The 18,883-nt window shown below is 46.1% G+C and overlaps 1 protein-coding gene across 1 annotated transcript; it reads right to left on the reverse strand.

Annotated features, from left to right (window-relative positions):
• Positions 1–3,202: 3,202 nt before the first annotated feature.
• LOC135508918 (tripartite motif-containing protein 16-like) lies at positions 3,203–17,917 on the reverse strand. The gene is made up of 11 exons (XM_064929137.1): positions 17,566–17,917; positions 15,616–16,597; positions 15,292–15,427; positions 14,984–15,079; positions 12,743–12,844; positions 9,842–9,988; positions 9,519–9,541; positions 7,778–7,923; positions 6,721–6,935; positions 5,924–6,046; positions 3,203–4,409 (listed from the first exon to the last, which is right to left on the reverse strand). The coding sequence occupies exons 1-11, from the start codon at positions 17,834–17,836 to the stop codon at positions 4,185–4,187; spliced, it is 2,466 nt and encodes an 821-aa protein (XP_064785209.1). The 5' UTR covers positions 17,837–17,917; the 3' UTR covers positions 3,203–4,184.
• Between the last annotated feature and the right edge of the window lie 966 nt (positions 17,918–18,883).

Genomic DNA, 18,883 nt, shown 5'->3' on the forward strand with positions numbered 1-18,883 from the left:
AGACATTAAAACTATGAAATAATGTAGTAATGTAGTAACCAAAACAGTGTTAAACAAATCAAAATACACACCTACTTACTTTTAAATTATTTTCTTCATTGTAGAATAACAGTGAAGACATTAAAACTATGAAATAACACATATGGAATCATGCAGTAACCAAAAAAAAGTGTTTAACAAATTTTTCAAAGTAGCCATCTTCTGCCTTGATGACAGTTTTGTACACTCTTGGCATTCTCTCAACCAGATTCATGAGGTTGTTACCTGAAATGCATTTCAACTAATAGGTGTGCCTGGTTGAAAGTTAATTTGTGGAATTTCTTTCCTTCTTAATGCATTTGAGCCAATCAGTTGTGTTGTGACAATGTAGGGGTGGTATACAGAACATAGACCTATTTGGTAAAAGACCAAGTCCATATTCTGGCAAGAACAGCTCAAATAAGCAAAGAGAAACGACAGTCCATCTTTACCTTAATGTTTAAAGTTGTTGTTATTTAACTAGGCAAGTTAATTAAGAACAAATTCTTATTTACAATGACATCCTACCCCGGCCAAACCCTACCCCGGCCAAAACCTACCCCGGCCAAACACTACCCCGGCCAAAACCTACCCCGGCCAAACCCTACCCCGGCCAAACCCTACCCCGGCCAAACCCTACCCCGGCTAAACCCGGACAATGCTGGGCCAATTGTGCGCCGCCCAATGGTACTCCCAATCAAGGCCAGATGTGATACAGCCTGGATTTGAACCAGGGACTGTAGAGACACCTCTCGCACGGAGACGCCTTAGACTGCTGGAGTCCTTTAAGACATGGTCAGTCAATCTGGAAAAAGTCAAGAACTTTAAATGTTACTTCAAGTGCAAAAACCATCAAGCGCTCCCGCGCTGAGGTCTGTTCAACGCTGGTCCGACCAATCTGATTCCACGCTCCAAGAACGGCTCAAATAGGCAAAGAGAAATGACAGTCCATCATTACTTAAAGACATGAAGGTCAGTCAATCCGGTAAATTTCAAGAACTTTAAAAGTTTCTTCAGTTGCAGTCACAAAAACCATCAAGCGCTCTGATGAAACTGGCTCTCATGAGGACCGCCACAGGAAAGGAAGACCCAGAGTTACCTCTGCTGCAGAGGATAAGTTCATGAGATATACCAGCCTCAGTAATTGCAGCCCAAATAAATGCTTTACATAGTTTAAGTAACAGACACATCTCCACATCAACTGTTCAGAGGAGACTGCCTGAATCATGCCTCATGGTTGAATTCCCAATACAAATAAGAAACATTTGTCTGTTTTATAAAAAATACGCATAGTATTTCAAAAACACGTCATGTACACAAACTCCAGACTGTGACGTGTGTATCGTTACATAGCAGACATCATTCTGTAAACAAATGTAGAACAAGCAGGGTGTTACGCACGCCTCTATGGAGAGGGAACGCAACACAGGGGTCTAGAACACAGAACCCTCCCTTGAGGTTCTTAAGAGAGCAACCAGGTCCAGTAGAGTAGCAGGACAAAAAACAGAATGTCAATGAAGAGGTACACTGAGAAAAACTTACCTGTGTGAAAGTGAGTATTTTTTTCAAACCTTTATTTAACGAGGCAAGACAGTCAGCTGCCTTGTTCAGGGGAAGAACGATTTGTACCTTGTCAGCTCGGGGATTTGAACTTGCAACCTTTCAGTTCCTAGCCCAACGCTCTAACCACTAGGCTACCTGCCGCCCCTCCACTCTAACCACTAGGCTACCTGCCGCCCATCCACCCTAACCACTAGGCTACCTGCCTCCCCTCCACCCTAACCACTAGGCTACCTGCCGCCCCTCCACCCTAACCACAAGGCTACCTGCCGCCCCTCCACCCTAACCACAAGGCTACCTGCCGCCCATTCACTCTAACCACTAGTCTACCTGCCGCCCCTCCACTCTAACCACTAGGCTACCTGCTCAAACCATTAGGCTACCTGCCGCCCCTCCACTCTACCCACTAGGCTACCTGCCGCCCCACCACCCTAACCACTAGGCTACCTTCCGCCCCTCCACTCTAACCACTAGTCTACCTGCCGCCCCTCCACTCTAACCACTAGGCTACATGCCGCCCCTCCACTCTAACCACTAGGCTACCTGCCGCCCCCCCACTCTAACCACTAGGCTACCCTGCCTCCCCTCCACTCTAACCACTAGGCTACCCTGCCGCCTCTCGAATCAAACCACTAGGCTACCTGCCGCCCCTCCACTCTAACCATTAGACTACCTGCCGCCCCTCCACTCTAACCACTAGGCTACCCTGCCGCCCCTCGATTCTAACCACTAGGCTACCTGCCGCCCCTCCACTCTAACCACTAGGCTACCCTGCCGCCCCTCGATTCTAACCACTAGGCTACCTGCCGCCCCTCCACTCTAACCATTAGACTACCTGCCGCCCCTCCACTCTAACCACTAGGCTTCCCTGCCGCCCCTCCACTCTAACCACTAGGCTACCCTGCCGCCTCGATTCTAACCACTAGGCTACCTGCCGCCCCTCCACTCTAACCACTAGGCTACCCTGCCGCCTCTCGAATCAAACCACTAGGCTACCTGCCGCCCCTCCACTCTAACCATTAGACTACCTGCCGCCCCTCCACTCTAACCACTAGGCTTCCCTGCCGCCCCTCCACTCTAACCACTAGGCTACCTGCCGCCCTCGATTCTAACCACTAGGCTACCTGCCGCCCCTCCACTCTAACCACTAGGCTACCTGCCACCCCTCCACTCTAACCACAAGAATACCTGCCGCCCCCACCCTAACCACTAGACTACCTGCCGCCCCTCACTCCACTCTAACCACTAGGCTACCTGCCGCCCCTCCCTCCACTCTAACCACTAGGCTACCTGCTGCCCCCCACTCTAACCACTAGGCTATGTCCCACCCCTCCACTCTAACCACTAGGCTACCTGCCGCCCCTCCCTCCACTCTTACCACTAGGCTACCTGCCGCCCCTCCACTCTAACCACTAGGCTACCTGCCGCCCCTCCACTCTAACCACTAGGCTACCCTCTATGATTTAGAAGTGCAGAGGAACAAAAAGTTGTATCTGATGACACAGAGTCTGAGCTTGATAAAGATATCAAGAATCTCGCAGACCAGTTTCATGGTGTTAGTAGCATCAAACCCAGAGAACTTGACTACAAATTGGCACATCAAAACAAAAGCTCAGACAACTGGTCAGGAAAGGGAAGGGTAAGTCAAATTTATTTATAAAGCCATTTTTTACATCAGCAGATATCACAAAGTGCTGTACAGAAACCCAACTTAAAACCCCAAGCAATGCAGATTATACTGAACAGAGACCTCTACACTGAGTATACAAAACATTAAGAACACCTTCCTAATATTGAGCTGCGCCCCTCCCCCCCTTTTCCACTCAGAACAGCCTCAATTCGTCAGGGCATGGACTCTACAAGGTGTCGAAGGCGTTCCACAGGGATGCTGGTCTATGTTGACTCCAATGCTTCCCGCAGTTGTGTCAGGTTGGCTGGATGTCCTTTGGGTGGTGGACCATTATTGAAAAACCCAGCAGCGTTGCAGTTCTTGACCCAAACCGGTGCGCCTGGCACCTACTACCAGATCCCGTACAAAAGCACTTAATTATTTTGTCTTGCCCATTCACCCTCTAAATTATACACAATCCATGGCTCAAGACTTAAAAACCCTTCCTTGACCCGTCTCCTCCCCTTCATCTCCACTGATTGAAGTGGATTTAACAGGTGACACCAATAAGGGATCATAGCTTTCCCCTTCTCAGTCTGTCATGGAAAGGGCAGGTGTTCCTAATTTTTCGTCCACTCAGTGTATTTATGCTTCTCATTACATCTACATTTGAAAACAATGAAACATAAGAATATTTAAGATTATCTCTGCGTTGAGATTTCTCTTCGCAATCCTCTATTTGATTAACATTTATAAAAAGTTTAAAAAAATGTTTTATTGCTTACACAAAAAGGTATTTATGATCTGTAGAAAAAACTTAACTTCCCCACTGTGTGTATTCTACTGAGCCTGTCTGGAACAATTCTCCTTCTCTAGCCCCACTCATCAGCGGTTTACAGAATAAAATAGTGGCGGATTGACCACCTGTTGTTGTTTGAATCAGATTGCCGTTAAAAAAAAAGAAGAAGATTTATAGATATCTGAAGTACTCGTGTAACTACTCTGACGTAACAGATTCTGCCTGGAACAGATCAGAGATGTTGAGCTGGGTTTTAGACACGGCTAGTGCAGGATACAATGGTTCACTGAACCTCTGTTTAAAACAATGGAGCAAGCTCAGAGCGCCCCCTTGTGCCACTTTATAGAACGACAGGCTACCCTCCTCGAAATCCAGAAACACCCCAACCCTTTCCAGTCCGTCGACCTCCACAGGGACAGCCACCTTCGGAATCAGAACGAGAGAGAGAGAGAGAGAGAGAGAGAGAGAGAAATGTATTGCAATGCAGCAACAACAACAAAAATGTTCCTAGGAATTTCTCTTGGTGTGGTACATAGACGCTTTCATAGAGATCTGATTAAATTATATATATGTAACTGTATGGAAGCATCCACATTATATATATGTGACTGTACGGAAGCATCCACATTCTATATATATGTGACTGTACGGAAGCATCCACATTCTATATATGTAACTGAACGGAAGCATCCACATTCTATATATGTGACTGTACGGAAGCATCCACATTCTATATATGTGACTGTACGGAAGCATCCACATTCTATATATGTGACTGTACGGAAGCATCCACATTCTATATATGTGACTGTACGGAAGCATCCACATTCTATATATGTGACTGTACGGAAGCATCCACATTCTATATATGTAACTGTACGGAAGCATCCACATTCTATATATGTAACTGTACGGAAGCATCCACATTCTATATATGTAACTGTACGGAAGCATCCACATTCTATATATGTGACTGTACGGAAGCATCCACATTCTATATATGTGACTGTACGGAAGCATCCACATTCTATATATGTGACTGTACGGAAGCATCCACATTCTATATATGTGACTGTACGGAAGCATCCACATTCTATATATGTGACTGTACGGAAGCATCCACATTCTATATATGTGACTGTACGGAAGCATCCACATTCTATATATGTGACTGTACGGAAGCATCCACATTCTATATATGTAACTGTACGGAAGCATCCACATTCTATATATGTAACTGTACGGAAGCATCCACATTCTATATATGTAACTGTACGGAAGCATCCACATTCTATATATGTAACTGTACGGAAGCATCCACATTCTATATATGTAACTGTACGGAAGAATCCACATTCTATATATGTGACTGTACGGAAGCATCCACATTCTATATATGTAACTGTACGGAAGCATCCACATTCTATATATGTGACTGTACGGAAGCATCCACATTCTATATATGTGACTTTACGGAAGCATCCACATTCTATATATGTAACTGTACGGAAGCATCCACATTCTATATATGTAACTGTACGGAAGCATCCACATTCTATATATGTAACTGTACGGAAGCATCCACATTCTATATATGTGACTGTACGGAAGCATCCACATTCTATATATGTGACTGTACGGAAGCATCCACATTCTATATATGTAACTGTACGGAAGCATCCACATTCTATATATGTAACTGTACGGAAGCATCCACATTCTATATATGTGACTGTACGGAAGCATCCACATTCTATATATGTAACTGTACGGAAGCATCCACATTCTATATATGTAACTGTACGGAAGCATCCACATTCTATATATGTGACTGTACGGAAGCATCCACATTCTATATATGTAACTGTACGGAAGCATCCACATTCTATATATGTAACTGAACGGAAGCATCCACATCAGCGATCACATCCACATACCTTGTCGTGCAGGGCTTCTATCTGCCCCTTCTCACTCAGCAGGCACCAAGAATAGGGGTTGAAGCCGATACGGCAGGTGTCTTTCTGGCCCTTACGGCCGATCTGACCCTCGCAGACTCCCACCTGTAGATAAGCGCAGGGGACTATGACAACGCTGTACTAGGTAGTGACATTTTATTTTTGAGGAGGGGGGGGGGCATTTGATTTAGCTAAATAGTGCCAACGAAGGGTTTCCGAATATGTAAATCAATGGATGTCCTCTTGACAGGGCTCAGTTATCTAATCAAATCAAATTTTATTTGTCACATACACATGGTTAGCAGATGTTAATGCGAGTGTAGGGAAATGCTTGTTAATGCAATAGGGAATGTGAAAGTGTTGTGATGTGTTACTAACTATATGCTATGTGATGTTTTACCTTAATAAAATTATTAAAAATGACAAATTATAATCCCCTCTTGTAACATATTAGAATAATATGCCATTTAGCTGACGCTAAGAAACTAACATTAATCTGCTTGTCTATAACCTCCTCTGACCTCCGACCCTAAACGGTACACCCTCGCCCCCTAAACGGTACACCCTCGGGCCCCTAAACGGCACACCCTCGGGCCCCTAAACGGCACACCCTCTGACCCTAAACGGCACACCCTCTGACCCTAAACGGCACACCCTCTGACCCTAAACGGCACACCCTCTGACCCTAAACGGCACACCCTCTGACCCTAAACGGCACACCCTCTGACCCTAAACGGTACACCCTCTGACCCTAAACGGTACACCCTCTGACCTCTTACCTTCCATTTGCCCTCGTCTTCCTCCACCTCCACCTCCCAGTACGCACGGCCTCCCTCCAGGGGTTTAGAGGCCAGGACCTGGGGGAAAGAGCTAAAGCGAGCCCCCTGCTCCGGGTAGGCCTGCTGGACCTCACTGTAAGACACCTTCCTATTCTCCTCAGAGATGAGCAGCTTGGGGTGGGCTGTGTCCGGGTCCAGACGGGGGATAGCGCCATCTGCACAGAACACACACACACACACACGAGGGGCATGAGCAAAAGAGGTTTGTCAGTCAAAAAACTACCCATAGTCATTGGCATTGTGTCTAACAGAACTTGTCTGGGGTGCTGTGATTGATATAGACAGGCAGATTTTGAATGGTTTCGGATGGCGGATCACTAACCCCAATGCCTTAACCTAAACCCTAATGTTAATCCTAACCGTAACCTATTTTAATACCCTTGGTTGAATATCCACTACCTTTTGAGTAGGGAGCTGGTATGGTGTAGGGTAGGGTAGCGTTTCCCAAACTAGGGAAAGGGCCTGATTTTTTAAACGGGGCCGTGAGAGAAACTATGAAATTAAAATCGTGCTTGTTTAACAGAACGTCAGTCACCTCAGATAGCCACGCTTTCAGTTTTCTTCCTACAAACGTGGCTCAATCTTTTTGAACGGTTTAAGCTACAACATATTATGACCCCTTTCACTGACAGATGACTGACGAACACGTACGCGTGTCTTCAGTTTCCTTCTACAGGGACCAAGTGGACAAGACCAGGCACGAAATCAGACTAGGGGTTTAAAGATCACAGAAAAATCTGGTCTTCTGAACTTGCCAATACCTTTTCTCATGCATTTCAGTCACTTCCGTCCGATTTAAATACTGTAAATCTGTCAGACTGATTTGTAACAGATGGTCAGAGCCCATTTTTTTTTTTTGTAAGTAAACATTTGCCGTTGATTACACTGTCACTTTTATCACAAGTTGGGGGTCGCATATTTTATGGGCCGCAGGACAAACAAAAGTTCGGGAACCCTTGGTGTTGGCACTGTATGAGATGGAGGGGGGGTCACTTACAGAGCAGCCTGAAGGGGTCCCGGTCAGGCAGGGAGATGACCACTGAGACCAGCCGCCTCTCAGTCCACTGCTGTAGGCATCTCAGCCTGGCCCTGTCCACCTCCTGTGGGACCTCCAGCTCCTCCACAGAACAGCTCTCAGACACACTGGAGGGAGAGGAGACGGGATATGAGGTTTACTCTCAATACTGACTGTACTACTATTACTATGAAACCGTTATACAACTATTTTTATTCTGTAAATATACCGGAAACTAACTACAGCATCCGTACACGTCACAATGCTAACTACAGCATCCGTACACGTCACAATGCTAACTACAGCATCCGTACACGTCACAATGCTAACTACAGCATCCGTACACGTCACAATGCTAACTACAGCATCCGTACACGTCACAATGCTAGCTACAGCATCCGTACACGCCACAATGCTAACTACAGCATCCATACACGCCACAATGCTAACTACAGCATCCGTACACGCCACAATGCTAACTACAGCATCCGTACACATCACAATGCTAACTACAGCATCCTAACACATCACAATGCTAACTACAGCATCCGTACACGCCACAATGCTAACTACAGCATCCGTACACGCCACAATGCTAACTACAGCATCCGTACACATCACAATGCTAACTACAGCATCCGTACACGCCACAATGCTAGCTACAGCATCCGTACACGCCACAATGCTAGCTACAGCATCCGTACACGCCACAATGCCAGCTACAGCATCCGTACACGCCACAATGCCAGCTACAGCATCACAATGCCAGCTACAGCATCACAATGCTAGCTACAGCATCACAATGCTAGCTACAGCATCACAATGCTAGCTACTGCATCACAATGCTAGCTACAGCATCACAATGCTAGCTACGGCATCACAATGCTAGCTACGGCATCACAATGCTAGCTACAGCATCACAATGCTAGCTACAGCATCACAATGCTAGCTACGGCATCACAATGCTAGCTACGGCATCACAATGCTAGCTACGGCATCACAATGCTAGCTACAGCATCACAATGCTAGCTACGGCATCACAATGCTAGCTACGGCATCACAATGCTAGCTACAGCATCACAATGCTAGCTACGGCATCACAATGCTAGCTACGGCATCACAATGCTAGCTACGGCATCACAATGCTAGCTACGGCATCACAATGCTAGCTACAGCATCACAATGCTAGCTACGGCATCACAATGCTAGCTACAGCATCACAATGCTAGCTACGGCATCACAATGCTAGCTACGGCATCACAATGCTAGCTACGGCATCACAATGCTAGCTACGGCATCACAATGCTAGCTACAGCATCACAATGCTAGCTACAGCATCACAATGCTAGCTACGGCATCACAATGCTAGCTACGGCATCACAATGCTAGCTACGGCATCACAATGCTAGCTACAGCATCACAATGCTAGCTACGGCATCACAATGCTAGCTACGGCATCACAATGCTACGACAGGAAATGCGGGCTGATCTACAGAAAAACGTAGGATACATATTTTCACCAAGGTAATAAATCTGTTTGGGAATAGTGGTCTAAGTAATTTTATAAAATGATTCCATACTTATATAAAAGAGCTTAGACAAGGTTTTCTACTTAACATACTGACTCAGTTCTGACTTGGTAGGACTTAACTTTTCTAAACTTTGTTTCTTTCTTAGAAACTATATGAGAATTAGCCTATCGTCATATATAATAGTTGCTTACCTTTTGGTTATCTTACTGTACTCCTGTCAAGAACAAAACAAAAAGATAAGAAAACGTGTTCCCGGTGACCATCGTCACGACAACATTTACATTACATTTAAGTCATTTAGCAGACGCTCTTATCCAGAGCGACTTACAAATTGGTGAATTCACCTTCTGACATCCAGTGGAACAGCCACTTTACAATACAAGAGACAAGCCACTGTTCCATGTGTATTTAGGTCAGGGCAAGGTGCGCTATGCACACAAACACTGTCCTTATAGTAGTGCCCTTTAGTACGTGCCCTATGTTCCTACAGGAAGTAAGAGGATCGAGTAAGTACCATGATGAAGGACTGGTCCTGTATGCGTGCGGCGCCCCGGGTGTCAGCCAGCCCTTCCAGAGTATGAAGACCCCGTTGGAGGGAGGAGAGGGTTTCCTGTAGCTGTGTCAGCTGTTCCTCCAGTCCCCCCACCGCCCTGCTCTCCTCCTGGGAACACACACACACACAATAAAAACACTCAATGCACTTAAAAAAAATTTTAAACTACGTTTTAAGTGAGAAGTAGGCATTAGTCTGAGGCCAATAAAAGGAAATTCACATGAGCACCACAATACAGTTTGAGAAGGTTTTGAATCCTAAGCAACCGGCATACACATTGTTTAAATTACAAAAGACCAACATATCTACTGGAGCTGGTCAAAGCTGTGCTGGAAAACGTTAGAAGAGCATGGGTGGAGTAGGCATTGTGGTGCTGTAAAACCTTGGTGGAGTAGGCATTGTGGTGCTGTAAAACCTTGGTGGAGTAGGCATTGTGGTGCTGTAAAACCTTTGTTGGAGTTGGCATTGTGGTGCTGTAAAACCTTGGTAGAGCATGGGTGGAGTAGGCATTGTGGTGCTGTAAAACCTTGGTAGAGCATGGGTGGAGTAGGCATTGTGGTGCTGTAAAACCTTGGTAGAACATGGGTGGAGTAGGCATCGTGGTGCTGTAAAACCTTGGTAGAACATGGGTGGAATAGGCATCGTGGTGCTGTAAAACCTTGGTAGAGCATGGGTGGAGTAGGCATTGTGGTGCTGTAAAACCTTGGTAGAACATGGGTGGAATAGGCATCGTGGTGCTGTAAAACCTTGGTAGAGCATGGGTGGAGTAGGCATTGTGGTGCTGTAAAACCTTGGTAGAGCATGGGTGGAGTAGGCATTGTGGTGCTGTAAAACCTTGGTAGAGCATGGGTGGAGTAGGCATTGTGGTGCTGTAAAACCTTGGTAGAACATGGGTGGAATAGGCATCGTGGTGCTGTAAAACCTTGGTAGAGCATGGGTGGAGTAGGCATTGTGGTGCTGTAAAACCTTGGTAGAACATGGGTGGAATAGGCATCGTGGTGCTCATGGGAATTTCCTTTCTTCAGACCAATGCTTACTTCTCACTTAATTTTTGATATTTATGTTTTAATTGTCATGGTTTTTCCACAGGAAGTAGATGTTCTGTTAAATTTGTGCGTTATACAAAATTTCCACATGAAAAGCCAGAGCCGTGCCACTGGAATGGCCTTGGATAGCAGAGTTGATGACAAATATCCAACACCTGGCAGAGTTGTTTCGTTTGGCACCGTTAAATCAGCATTCGGATTAAAGTGAAAGTAAAATAAAAGAACCACCCGGTTAACTTGGTCTACTTTTCCTTTACAACGGCAGGGGGTGCACCGTTCCTGGAGGTACTGCAATACCAGGTCTTTGCTAGTTTGGTTTGTCGAGTTCGGAGTGGAAGAACTTGACTGGCTTGCACAAAGCTCTGACCTCAACCCCATCGAACAACTTTGGGATGAATTGGAACGCCAGCTGTGAGTCAGGCCTAATCGCCTCAATATCAGTGCCTGACCTCACTAATGCTCTTGTGGCTGAATGGAAGCAAGTCCCCGCAGCAATGTTCCAACATCAAGTGGAAAGCCTTCCCAGAAGAGAGGAGGCTGTTATAGCAGCAATGTTCCAACATCAAGTGGAAAGCCTTCCCAGAAGAGAGGAGGCTGTTATAGCAGCAATGTTCCAACATCAAGTGGAAAGCCTTCCCAGAAGAGTGGAGGCTGTTATAGCAGCAATGTTCCAACATCTAGTGGAAAGCCTTCCCAGAAGAGTGGAGGCTGTTATAGCAGCAATGTTCTAACATCTAGTGGAAAGCCTTCCCAGAAGAGTGGAGGCTGTTATAGCAGCAATGTTCTAACATCTAGTGGAAAGCCTTCCCAGAAGAGTGGAGGCTGTTATAGCAGCAATGTTCCAACATCTAGTGGAAAGCCTTCCCAGAAGAGTGGAGACTGTTATAGCAGCAATGTTCCAACATCTAGTGGAAAGCCTTCCCAGAAGAGTGGAGACTGTTATAGCAGCAATGTTCCAACATCTAGTGGAAAGCCTTCCCAGAAGAGTGGAGGCTGTTGTAGCAGCAAAGGGGGGAGGGCCAACTCCATATTAATGCCCATGATTGTGGAATGAGATGTTCGACGAGCAGGCTTTTGTCATTTAGTATTATCTGTGTTGTTGCCAAGCAACTGAGTTGAGACCCAGTGTTAAAGCTGAGCTTTGGATAAAAAATAAACATGTTAGCAATGTCAGAAATGCTACAAATAGGTAGCACATCTTCGGTTCTTCATGGACAGAAATGAGCATGTGAGATCGATAAATTACACAGTTAATCAAACTGTTGCCCCCTACAAACATATTCAGTACGAAAGGTGGCAAGTCGATGGTCACTTCATGGACACCTAGATATTGAGGTCAGGGCAAGACATTGTCTTTTTTGCCTAATGCTAACGGCCTTGTTAAAAATCCAGTATGTGGTTCGAGGTAACATCCGGACGGTCACGTCCACCTCACGACGAGAGGCAGGGAGTGTGTTGTGTACCTCCAATTAGGACGATTTCCAGTTGTCACGGACATTGGTGTCATATTGGCTGTGATGTGACGGTCGGGAGATTTGAATGTAACGCTAAGCTTCAATCAAAGCCTACTTATGTTGAGCCAGGCTGCGCGACAGCAGGTGTTACTACTTAAAGTACGGCCCATGTTTTTGTTCCAGCCCTGCACCGACGCACATGTTTCACAACCCCCCCCTCACGCTTTTAATGCAGTCGCAATTATTGTTTCTCTTGTTTTCAGCCTTAAGCCACCATTGTCCTACTAGAATACATGCATTTGCCCGGTTTCATTGTTTGTTTTTTAGGCTAGAGTTGAGCCTGGGTTCTCTTCCTTATTTACCTGAGTCACACACAGCAGGGCCGTGTCCTCCTCCTGCTGCAGGGCCTCACGCATGGTCTCGTACTGCTGCTGCACACCCGCACGTGCGTCACCTAGCAACACCTGGGGAGAGGAGGAGTCAGGGTTGACATAGTGACAGTATGTAGACATAGTTGTATCCAAACGCCTAACGTACAGGTACATCCAGTGTAGTAGTGTGTCTAATGTGGAGCATCATGGACCCTGGTCATGGAGCGTCATGGACCCTGGTCATGGACCCTGGTCATGGAGCATCATGGACCCTGGTCATGGAGCGTCATGGACCCTGGTCATGGAGCATCATGGACCCTGGTCATGGAGCATCATGGACCCTGGTCATGGACCCTGGTCATGGAGCATCATGGACCCTGGTCATGGAGCATCATGGACCCTGGTCATGGACCCTGGTCATGGAGCATCATGGACCCTGGTCATGGAGCATCATGGACCCTGGTCATGGATCATCATGGACCCTGATCATGGAGCATCATGGACCCTGGTCATGGACCCTGGTCATGGAGCATCATGGACCCTGGTCATGGAGCATCATGGACCCTGGTCATGGAGCATCATGGACCCTGGTCATGGAGCATCATGGAACCTGGTCATGGAGCATCATGGAACCTGGTCATGGAGCATCATGGACCCTGGTCATGGACCCCCCCCCCCCCCCCCACTGCTGCTGCTATTCTGTTTGTTATCTATGCATAGTCACTTTCAAACTCAACCTACATGTAAATATTACCTCAATTACCGACACTGGTGCCACTGCACGTTGACTCTGTACCGGTACCCCCTGTATATAGCCTCCACATTTACTCTGTACCGGTACCCCCTGTATGTAGCCTCCACATTGACCCTGTACTGGTAACCCCTGTATATAGCCTCCACATTGACTCTGTACCGGTACCCCCTGTATGTAGCCTCCACATTGACTCTGTACCGGTGCCCCCTGTATATAGCCTCCACATTGACTCTGTACCGGTACCCCCTGTATATAGCCTCCACATTGACTCTGTACCGTAACACCCTGTATATAGCCTCCACATTGACTCTGTACCGTAATACCCTGTATAGCCTCCACATTGACTCTGTACCGTAACACCCTGTATATAGCCTCCACATTGACTCTGTACCGTAATACCCTGTATATAGCCTCCACATTGATTCTGTACCAGTACCCCCTGTATATAGACTCCACATTGTACCGGTGCCCCCTGTATATAGCCTCCACATTGACTCTGTACCGTAATACCCTGTATATAACCCTGCTGTTGTCATGTACTGCTGCGCTTTAATTATTTGTTATTGTTATATTATATATATATATTATTGTCTTTCTTAAAACTGCATTGTTGGTTAAGGACTTGTAAACATTTCACTGTAAGGTCTACTACACCTGTTGTATTCAGCATTTCACTGTAAGGTCTACTACACCTGTTGTATTCAGCATTTCACTGTAAGGTCTACTACACCTGTTGTATTCAGCATTTCTATGTAAGGTCTACTACACCTGTTGTATTCAGCATTTCTATGTAAGGTCTACTACACCTGTTGTATTCAGCATTTCTATGTAAGGTCTACTACATCTGTTGTATTCAGCATTTCACTGTAAGGTCTACTACACCTGTTGTATTCAGCATTTCACTGTAAGGTCTACTACACCTGTTGTATTCAGCATTTCACTGTAAGGTCTACTACACCTGTTGTATTCAGCATTTCACTGTAAGGTCTACTACACCTGTTGTATTTAGCATTTCACTGTAAGGTCTACTACACCTGTTGTATTCAGCATTTCACTGTAAGGTCTACTACACCTGTTGTATTCAGCATTTCACTGTGAGGTCTACTACACCTGTTGTATTCAGCATTTCACTGTGAGGTCTACTGGAGGTCTAGTGGATGTCATAAGGTGAATTCACCAATTTGTAAGTCGCTCTGGATAAGAGCGTCTGCCAAATGACTTAAATGTAAATGTACTACACCTGTTGTATTCAGCATTTCACTGTCAGGTCTACTACACCTGTTGTATTCAGCATTTCACTGTAAGGTCTACTACACCTGTTGTATTCAGCATTTCACTGTCAGGTCTACTACACCTGTTGTATTCAGCATTTCACTGTAAGGTGAACTGTAACATTTGATTTAGAGGGATACATTATCAGGCTTTTGCGTCAGGTCAGACCTAAAAAAAGAGAATACCTGAGGTCCTGTCTTTCTTACCTGGAATCTCTGTTTCTTCTCTGTCATCTCAGTCACTCTGCTGATTAAAGACTGTTCCGTTCCCTGCATCTTCTTCATCTCCTGTTTCAGGTTCCCCTGCAAGAGAAAAAACACAGTGACGTCATACTGCCATCAATAGAAAACATGCTTTAGTATTTAGTATTTACACTGTAACACGTGTGATCTGGTTATTCACCACTAACGATACTTAGACAACATTAATTCTACGGCTCATACAACTGGGATGTGATCAGGTATTTTTTTTGGGGGGGGTATGTGTGTTTGGTAAATACTCCTCTGTTTCTCACCCTCAGCTCCCTCTCGGCCTCTCTGATGCTGACGCAAGCGTGGTCCCGGTGCGACCCGATCACGGTACACACAGTACAGACACACACACTACACTGACGGCAATAGATCCGGTTCATCTCCTGGTGTTCCGGGCACCTGATGACAACGCAAGTTATACTTCAGCTTGCTGCTGCCAGTTGGTTAATGTCACATAATAAATTAAATAAAACAATCGTCAACTTTAAATGAAATGTTGAAACACAAAGTTGTTAGGAATTTCACTTTGTGCAGCTCAGAAAAGGAAATTCAATTGAGATTCTCCCCAAATAAGAGTGAAACCTTACCTCCAGGGTGAGGTGTCCTCCACAGGGGGTACCAGGGTGTGGCTCTGGAAGACAGGGGACTCCAGGTGAGGCCGGAGGTGGTCGGAGCACATGGAGGCTCCACACACCAGGCAGGTCTTCACCGCAGGGAGAGAGCCCTGGCCGGGGCAATAGTGGCAGGGTAGGAAGGTCTCCCTAGAGGTTTGACGAGCCAGACTGGGGGACAGGTTGGTACGTCCAGGGGACAGGTTGGTACGTCCAGGGGACAGGTTGTTGGCAGCACGGGTAGGAGAGGTGGAGGTGCCGATTGGACCAGATCTGTTGGAGATCTCTGGAAGAGGCTCCCGCTCAGCTTCAACAGGCTTCTCCTTCGTAGGGGTGACTAAACGTAAATGGGTTGTTATGGTCGTTTCAGCAGGATTCTTGGCGGGTGTGTACAGATCTCTTGCAGGGGGTGGAGGTGGGTCCAGCTCAACGGTGGTGATTCTACTTGGCGATGTGTTGATCATGTGACCTGCTGCTGCTTCAGGTGATTTTCTAGGGTCATTCAGGTGTTCCCTTGTAAGAGGTTGTGTTGCAGCAGGGGGTTCGTCCAGCTCAATGGGTGGGTCTCTCCTAGGGGACCAAGACCTATCACGTGTCAGGTCCGGTCCTCTGACGGCGACGGACGCAGTACTAGACGGTTTGGTTGCTAAGGAGAATGGTGCTCCTGGCACCTCCTCCTCACTGGACAACTCGACATCAGACGACGTGTTCTGATTGGCTGAAGAGGAGGAAGAGGAAGTGGCGGGTCTCTTACGGTCACCAGACTGTCCCCTGGAGTGGGAGGAAGAGGAGCTGCCAGTGGCTTGTCTCTTGTTGTCGTGAAGATGGCCTCCTGGGACAGGAGAACTGGCTGGTCTCTTCCCTAACAGACGCTTGGATTGAGAGATGGAGGCTCTCTCCCCAAGGGTCCAGCCTGCCGAATTTATCTCAATGAAATCCTCTTCATTGGCTCTGCCTTCTATACCCAACACAACATACATAAACACAAATAAATGAGTAGTGATTAGGCCTACTCAGGTTACATCAAAAGGACACAAACCGAGCTAAATCAAATCAAATTGCATTTGTCACAGCACAGAATACAACAGGTGTAACACTAAGCGAACTGCTTGCTTTACAAGCCCTTCCCAATGATGCAGAGTTACAAAATGATGGGAAATATCATAAATATATTATTATTTTAAGATAGAATAAGGTCGATTGATTTTAAGGCAAGTCAATGGACTTCAGTAGACTTTGACCTGTGTCGTCACTCGTGTGCGTCAGTCAATATAGCGTACTATTGTTGTTAATGTTTCTATCATAGCCAAGTCATCATCACCATATTAAAACAATGTGTTAACGATGTGTTATTGTTTTAAACTGTAGGCCAAGTACCATTCCACAGGTACATCTTAACCAGCAGGGGCCTAACTTTGGAAATGTTCGTTCCCATGACTCGTCAGCCAACCTGGGGTGTATTTATTACGTCTTGGAACGGGAAACCGTTTATGAACAAAACAGAGCAATTTTTTATTTTTATTTAACCTTTATTTTACTAGGCAAGTCAGTTAAGAACAAATTCTTATTTTCAATGACGGCCTCAGAACGGTGGGTTAACTGCCTGTTCAGGGGAAGAACGACAGATTGTTGTACCTTGTCAGCTCGGGGATTTGAACTTTCGGTAAATAGTCCAATGCTCTAACCACGAGGCTACACGCTTCAAACGGAATGAAGCGTGGAGGGACCTATCAGAATTGGTCCAATATTAAATTCTCGTTTTCGTTGCAAAAGGTTTTCCGTTTGAAATAAACGGTTTGTGTTGCAAACGTTTTGTAACAGACGAAACGTTTTGCAACAGAATTGGCGTAATGAATAAACCCCTGTATCGTTGTCCCCAGCCTAATTGCGCATGGGCAGAAGTGTCTGGGGAATTCGGGAAGTTACCTGTGGCTGCGGTGGTGCGTGTATGTGCAGGCGCTTCATGTCGCCACGGACTTGCGGTAGTGTCTCTCTTGAACCCCACCGGTAATGTCTTGTACTCCTCCTTGCACTCGGGGCAGTAGTATGGACCGGTGGGCGAACCACTCCATAACTCCTGTATACAGCAGTAGCAGAAAATATGTTTGCATCTCAGCGCGGTCGGATTCCGACATATACCGTGGCACAAAGGACACACCGAGGGCTCGCAGTCCGGGGTCGGCAACGACTGACCCATTTTGCCCAGTAAAAAACGATATTTTTTACGTTTTTTTGTCAACAACACGACAGGCTCGACCTCCAGGAAACGAAACGGTAAAATTAGGAGGAGCCAAGTGTTTGAATTACGTACCCAGTGTAGTCCTGCACACTGCGCCCCACTCTTAAAGGTACAGGAAAACAATGTCTTCTCTGACCCAAATACATGTAGCTCGTTTGGTCGACAGATCAAACTTCGCAGAGGTCTGCACTAGTGTCATCATTTGAAGAAAACATACACACGAGGAAAAAGAATGCGTACCTGTTGCCCAACCCGGCAGTTTCAGGATTGCTGTGATTGTAAGGTACCCAAGGGGTTAAAAGCATACTGGCCTCTCACCATTTTAACGTCACATGAAATACATTTTTGAATGGCTTGTAAACATAGATTGTGGAAGTTAATCTCTGAACATAGGTCTACTCTAACCTTTCAATTATTTCTTAATATGGTTTACTAAACAATTCCAATATGGGTTCTGTGTTTCATTCATAGTTTAAATTCTCCAAAGTGGCCTGGGCTTTTGGAGCTCCGACGTGCAGTAGTACGTTTAGAAACAGAGAGGTCGCGTTTTGAAGTGCCTGTCCAATAGCAGGCCACGTTTTGAAGTGTCTGTCCAATAGCAGGCCACGTTTTGAAGTGTCTGTCCTATAGCAGGCCACGTTTTGAAGTGCCTGTCCAATAGCAGGCCACGTTTTGAAGTGCCTGTCCTATAGCAGGCCACGTTTTGAAGTGCCTGTCCAATAGCAGGCCACGTTTTGAAGTGTCTGTCCAATAGCAGGCCACGCTTTGAAGTGCCTGTCCTATAGCAGGCTGTGTTTTGAAGTGCCTGTCCTATAGCAGGCTGTGTGTTGAAGTGTCTGTCCAATAGCAGGCTGTGTTTTGAAGTGTCTGTCCTATAGCAGGCTGTGTTTTGAAGTGTCTGTCCAATAGCAGGCTGTGTGTTGAAGTGCCTGTCCTATAGCAGGCTGTGTGTTGAAGTGTCTGTCCAATAGCAGGCTGTGTTTTGAAGTGTCTGTCCTATAGCAG

This window comes from Oncorhynchus masou, chromosome 22, assembly GCF_036934945.1.
Source record: "Oncorhynchus masou masou isolate Uvic2021 chromosome 22, UVic_Omas_1.1, whole genome shotgun sequence".
NCBI lineage: Eukaryota > Metazoa > Chordata > Actinopteri > Salmoniformes > Salmonidae > Oncorhynchus > Oncorhynchus masou.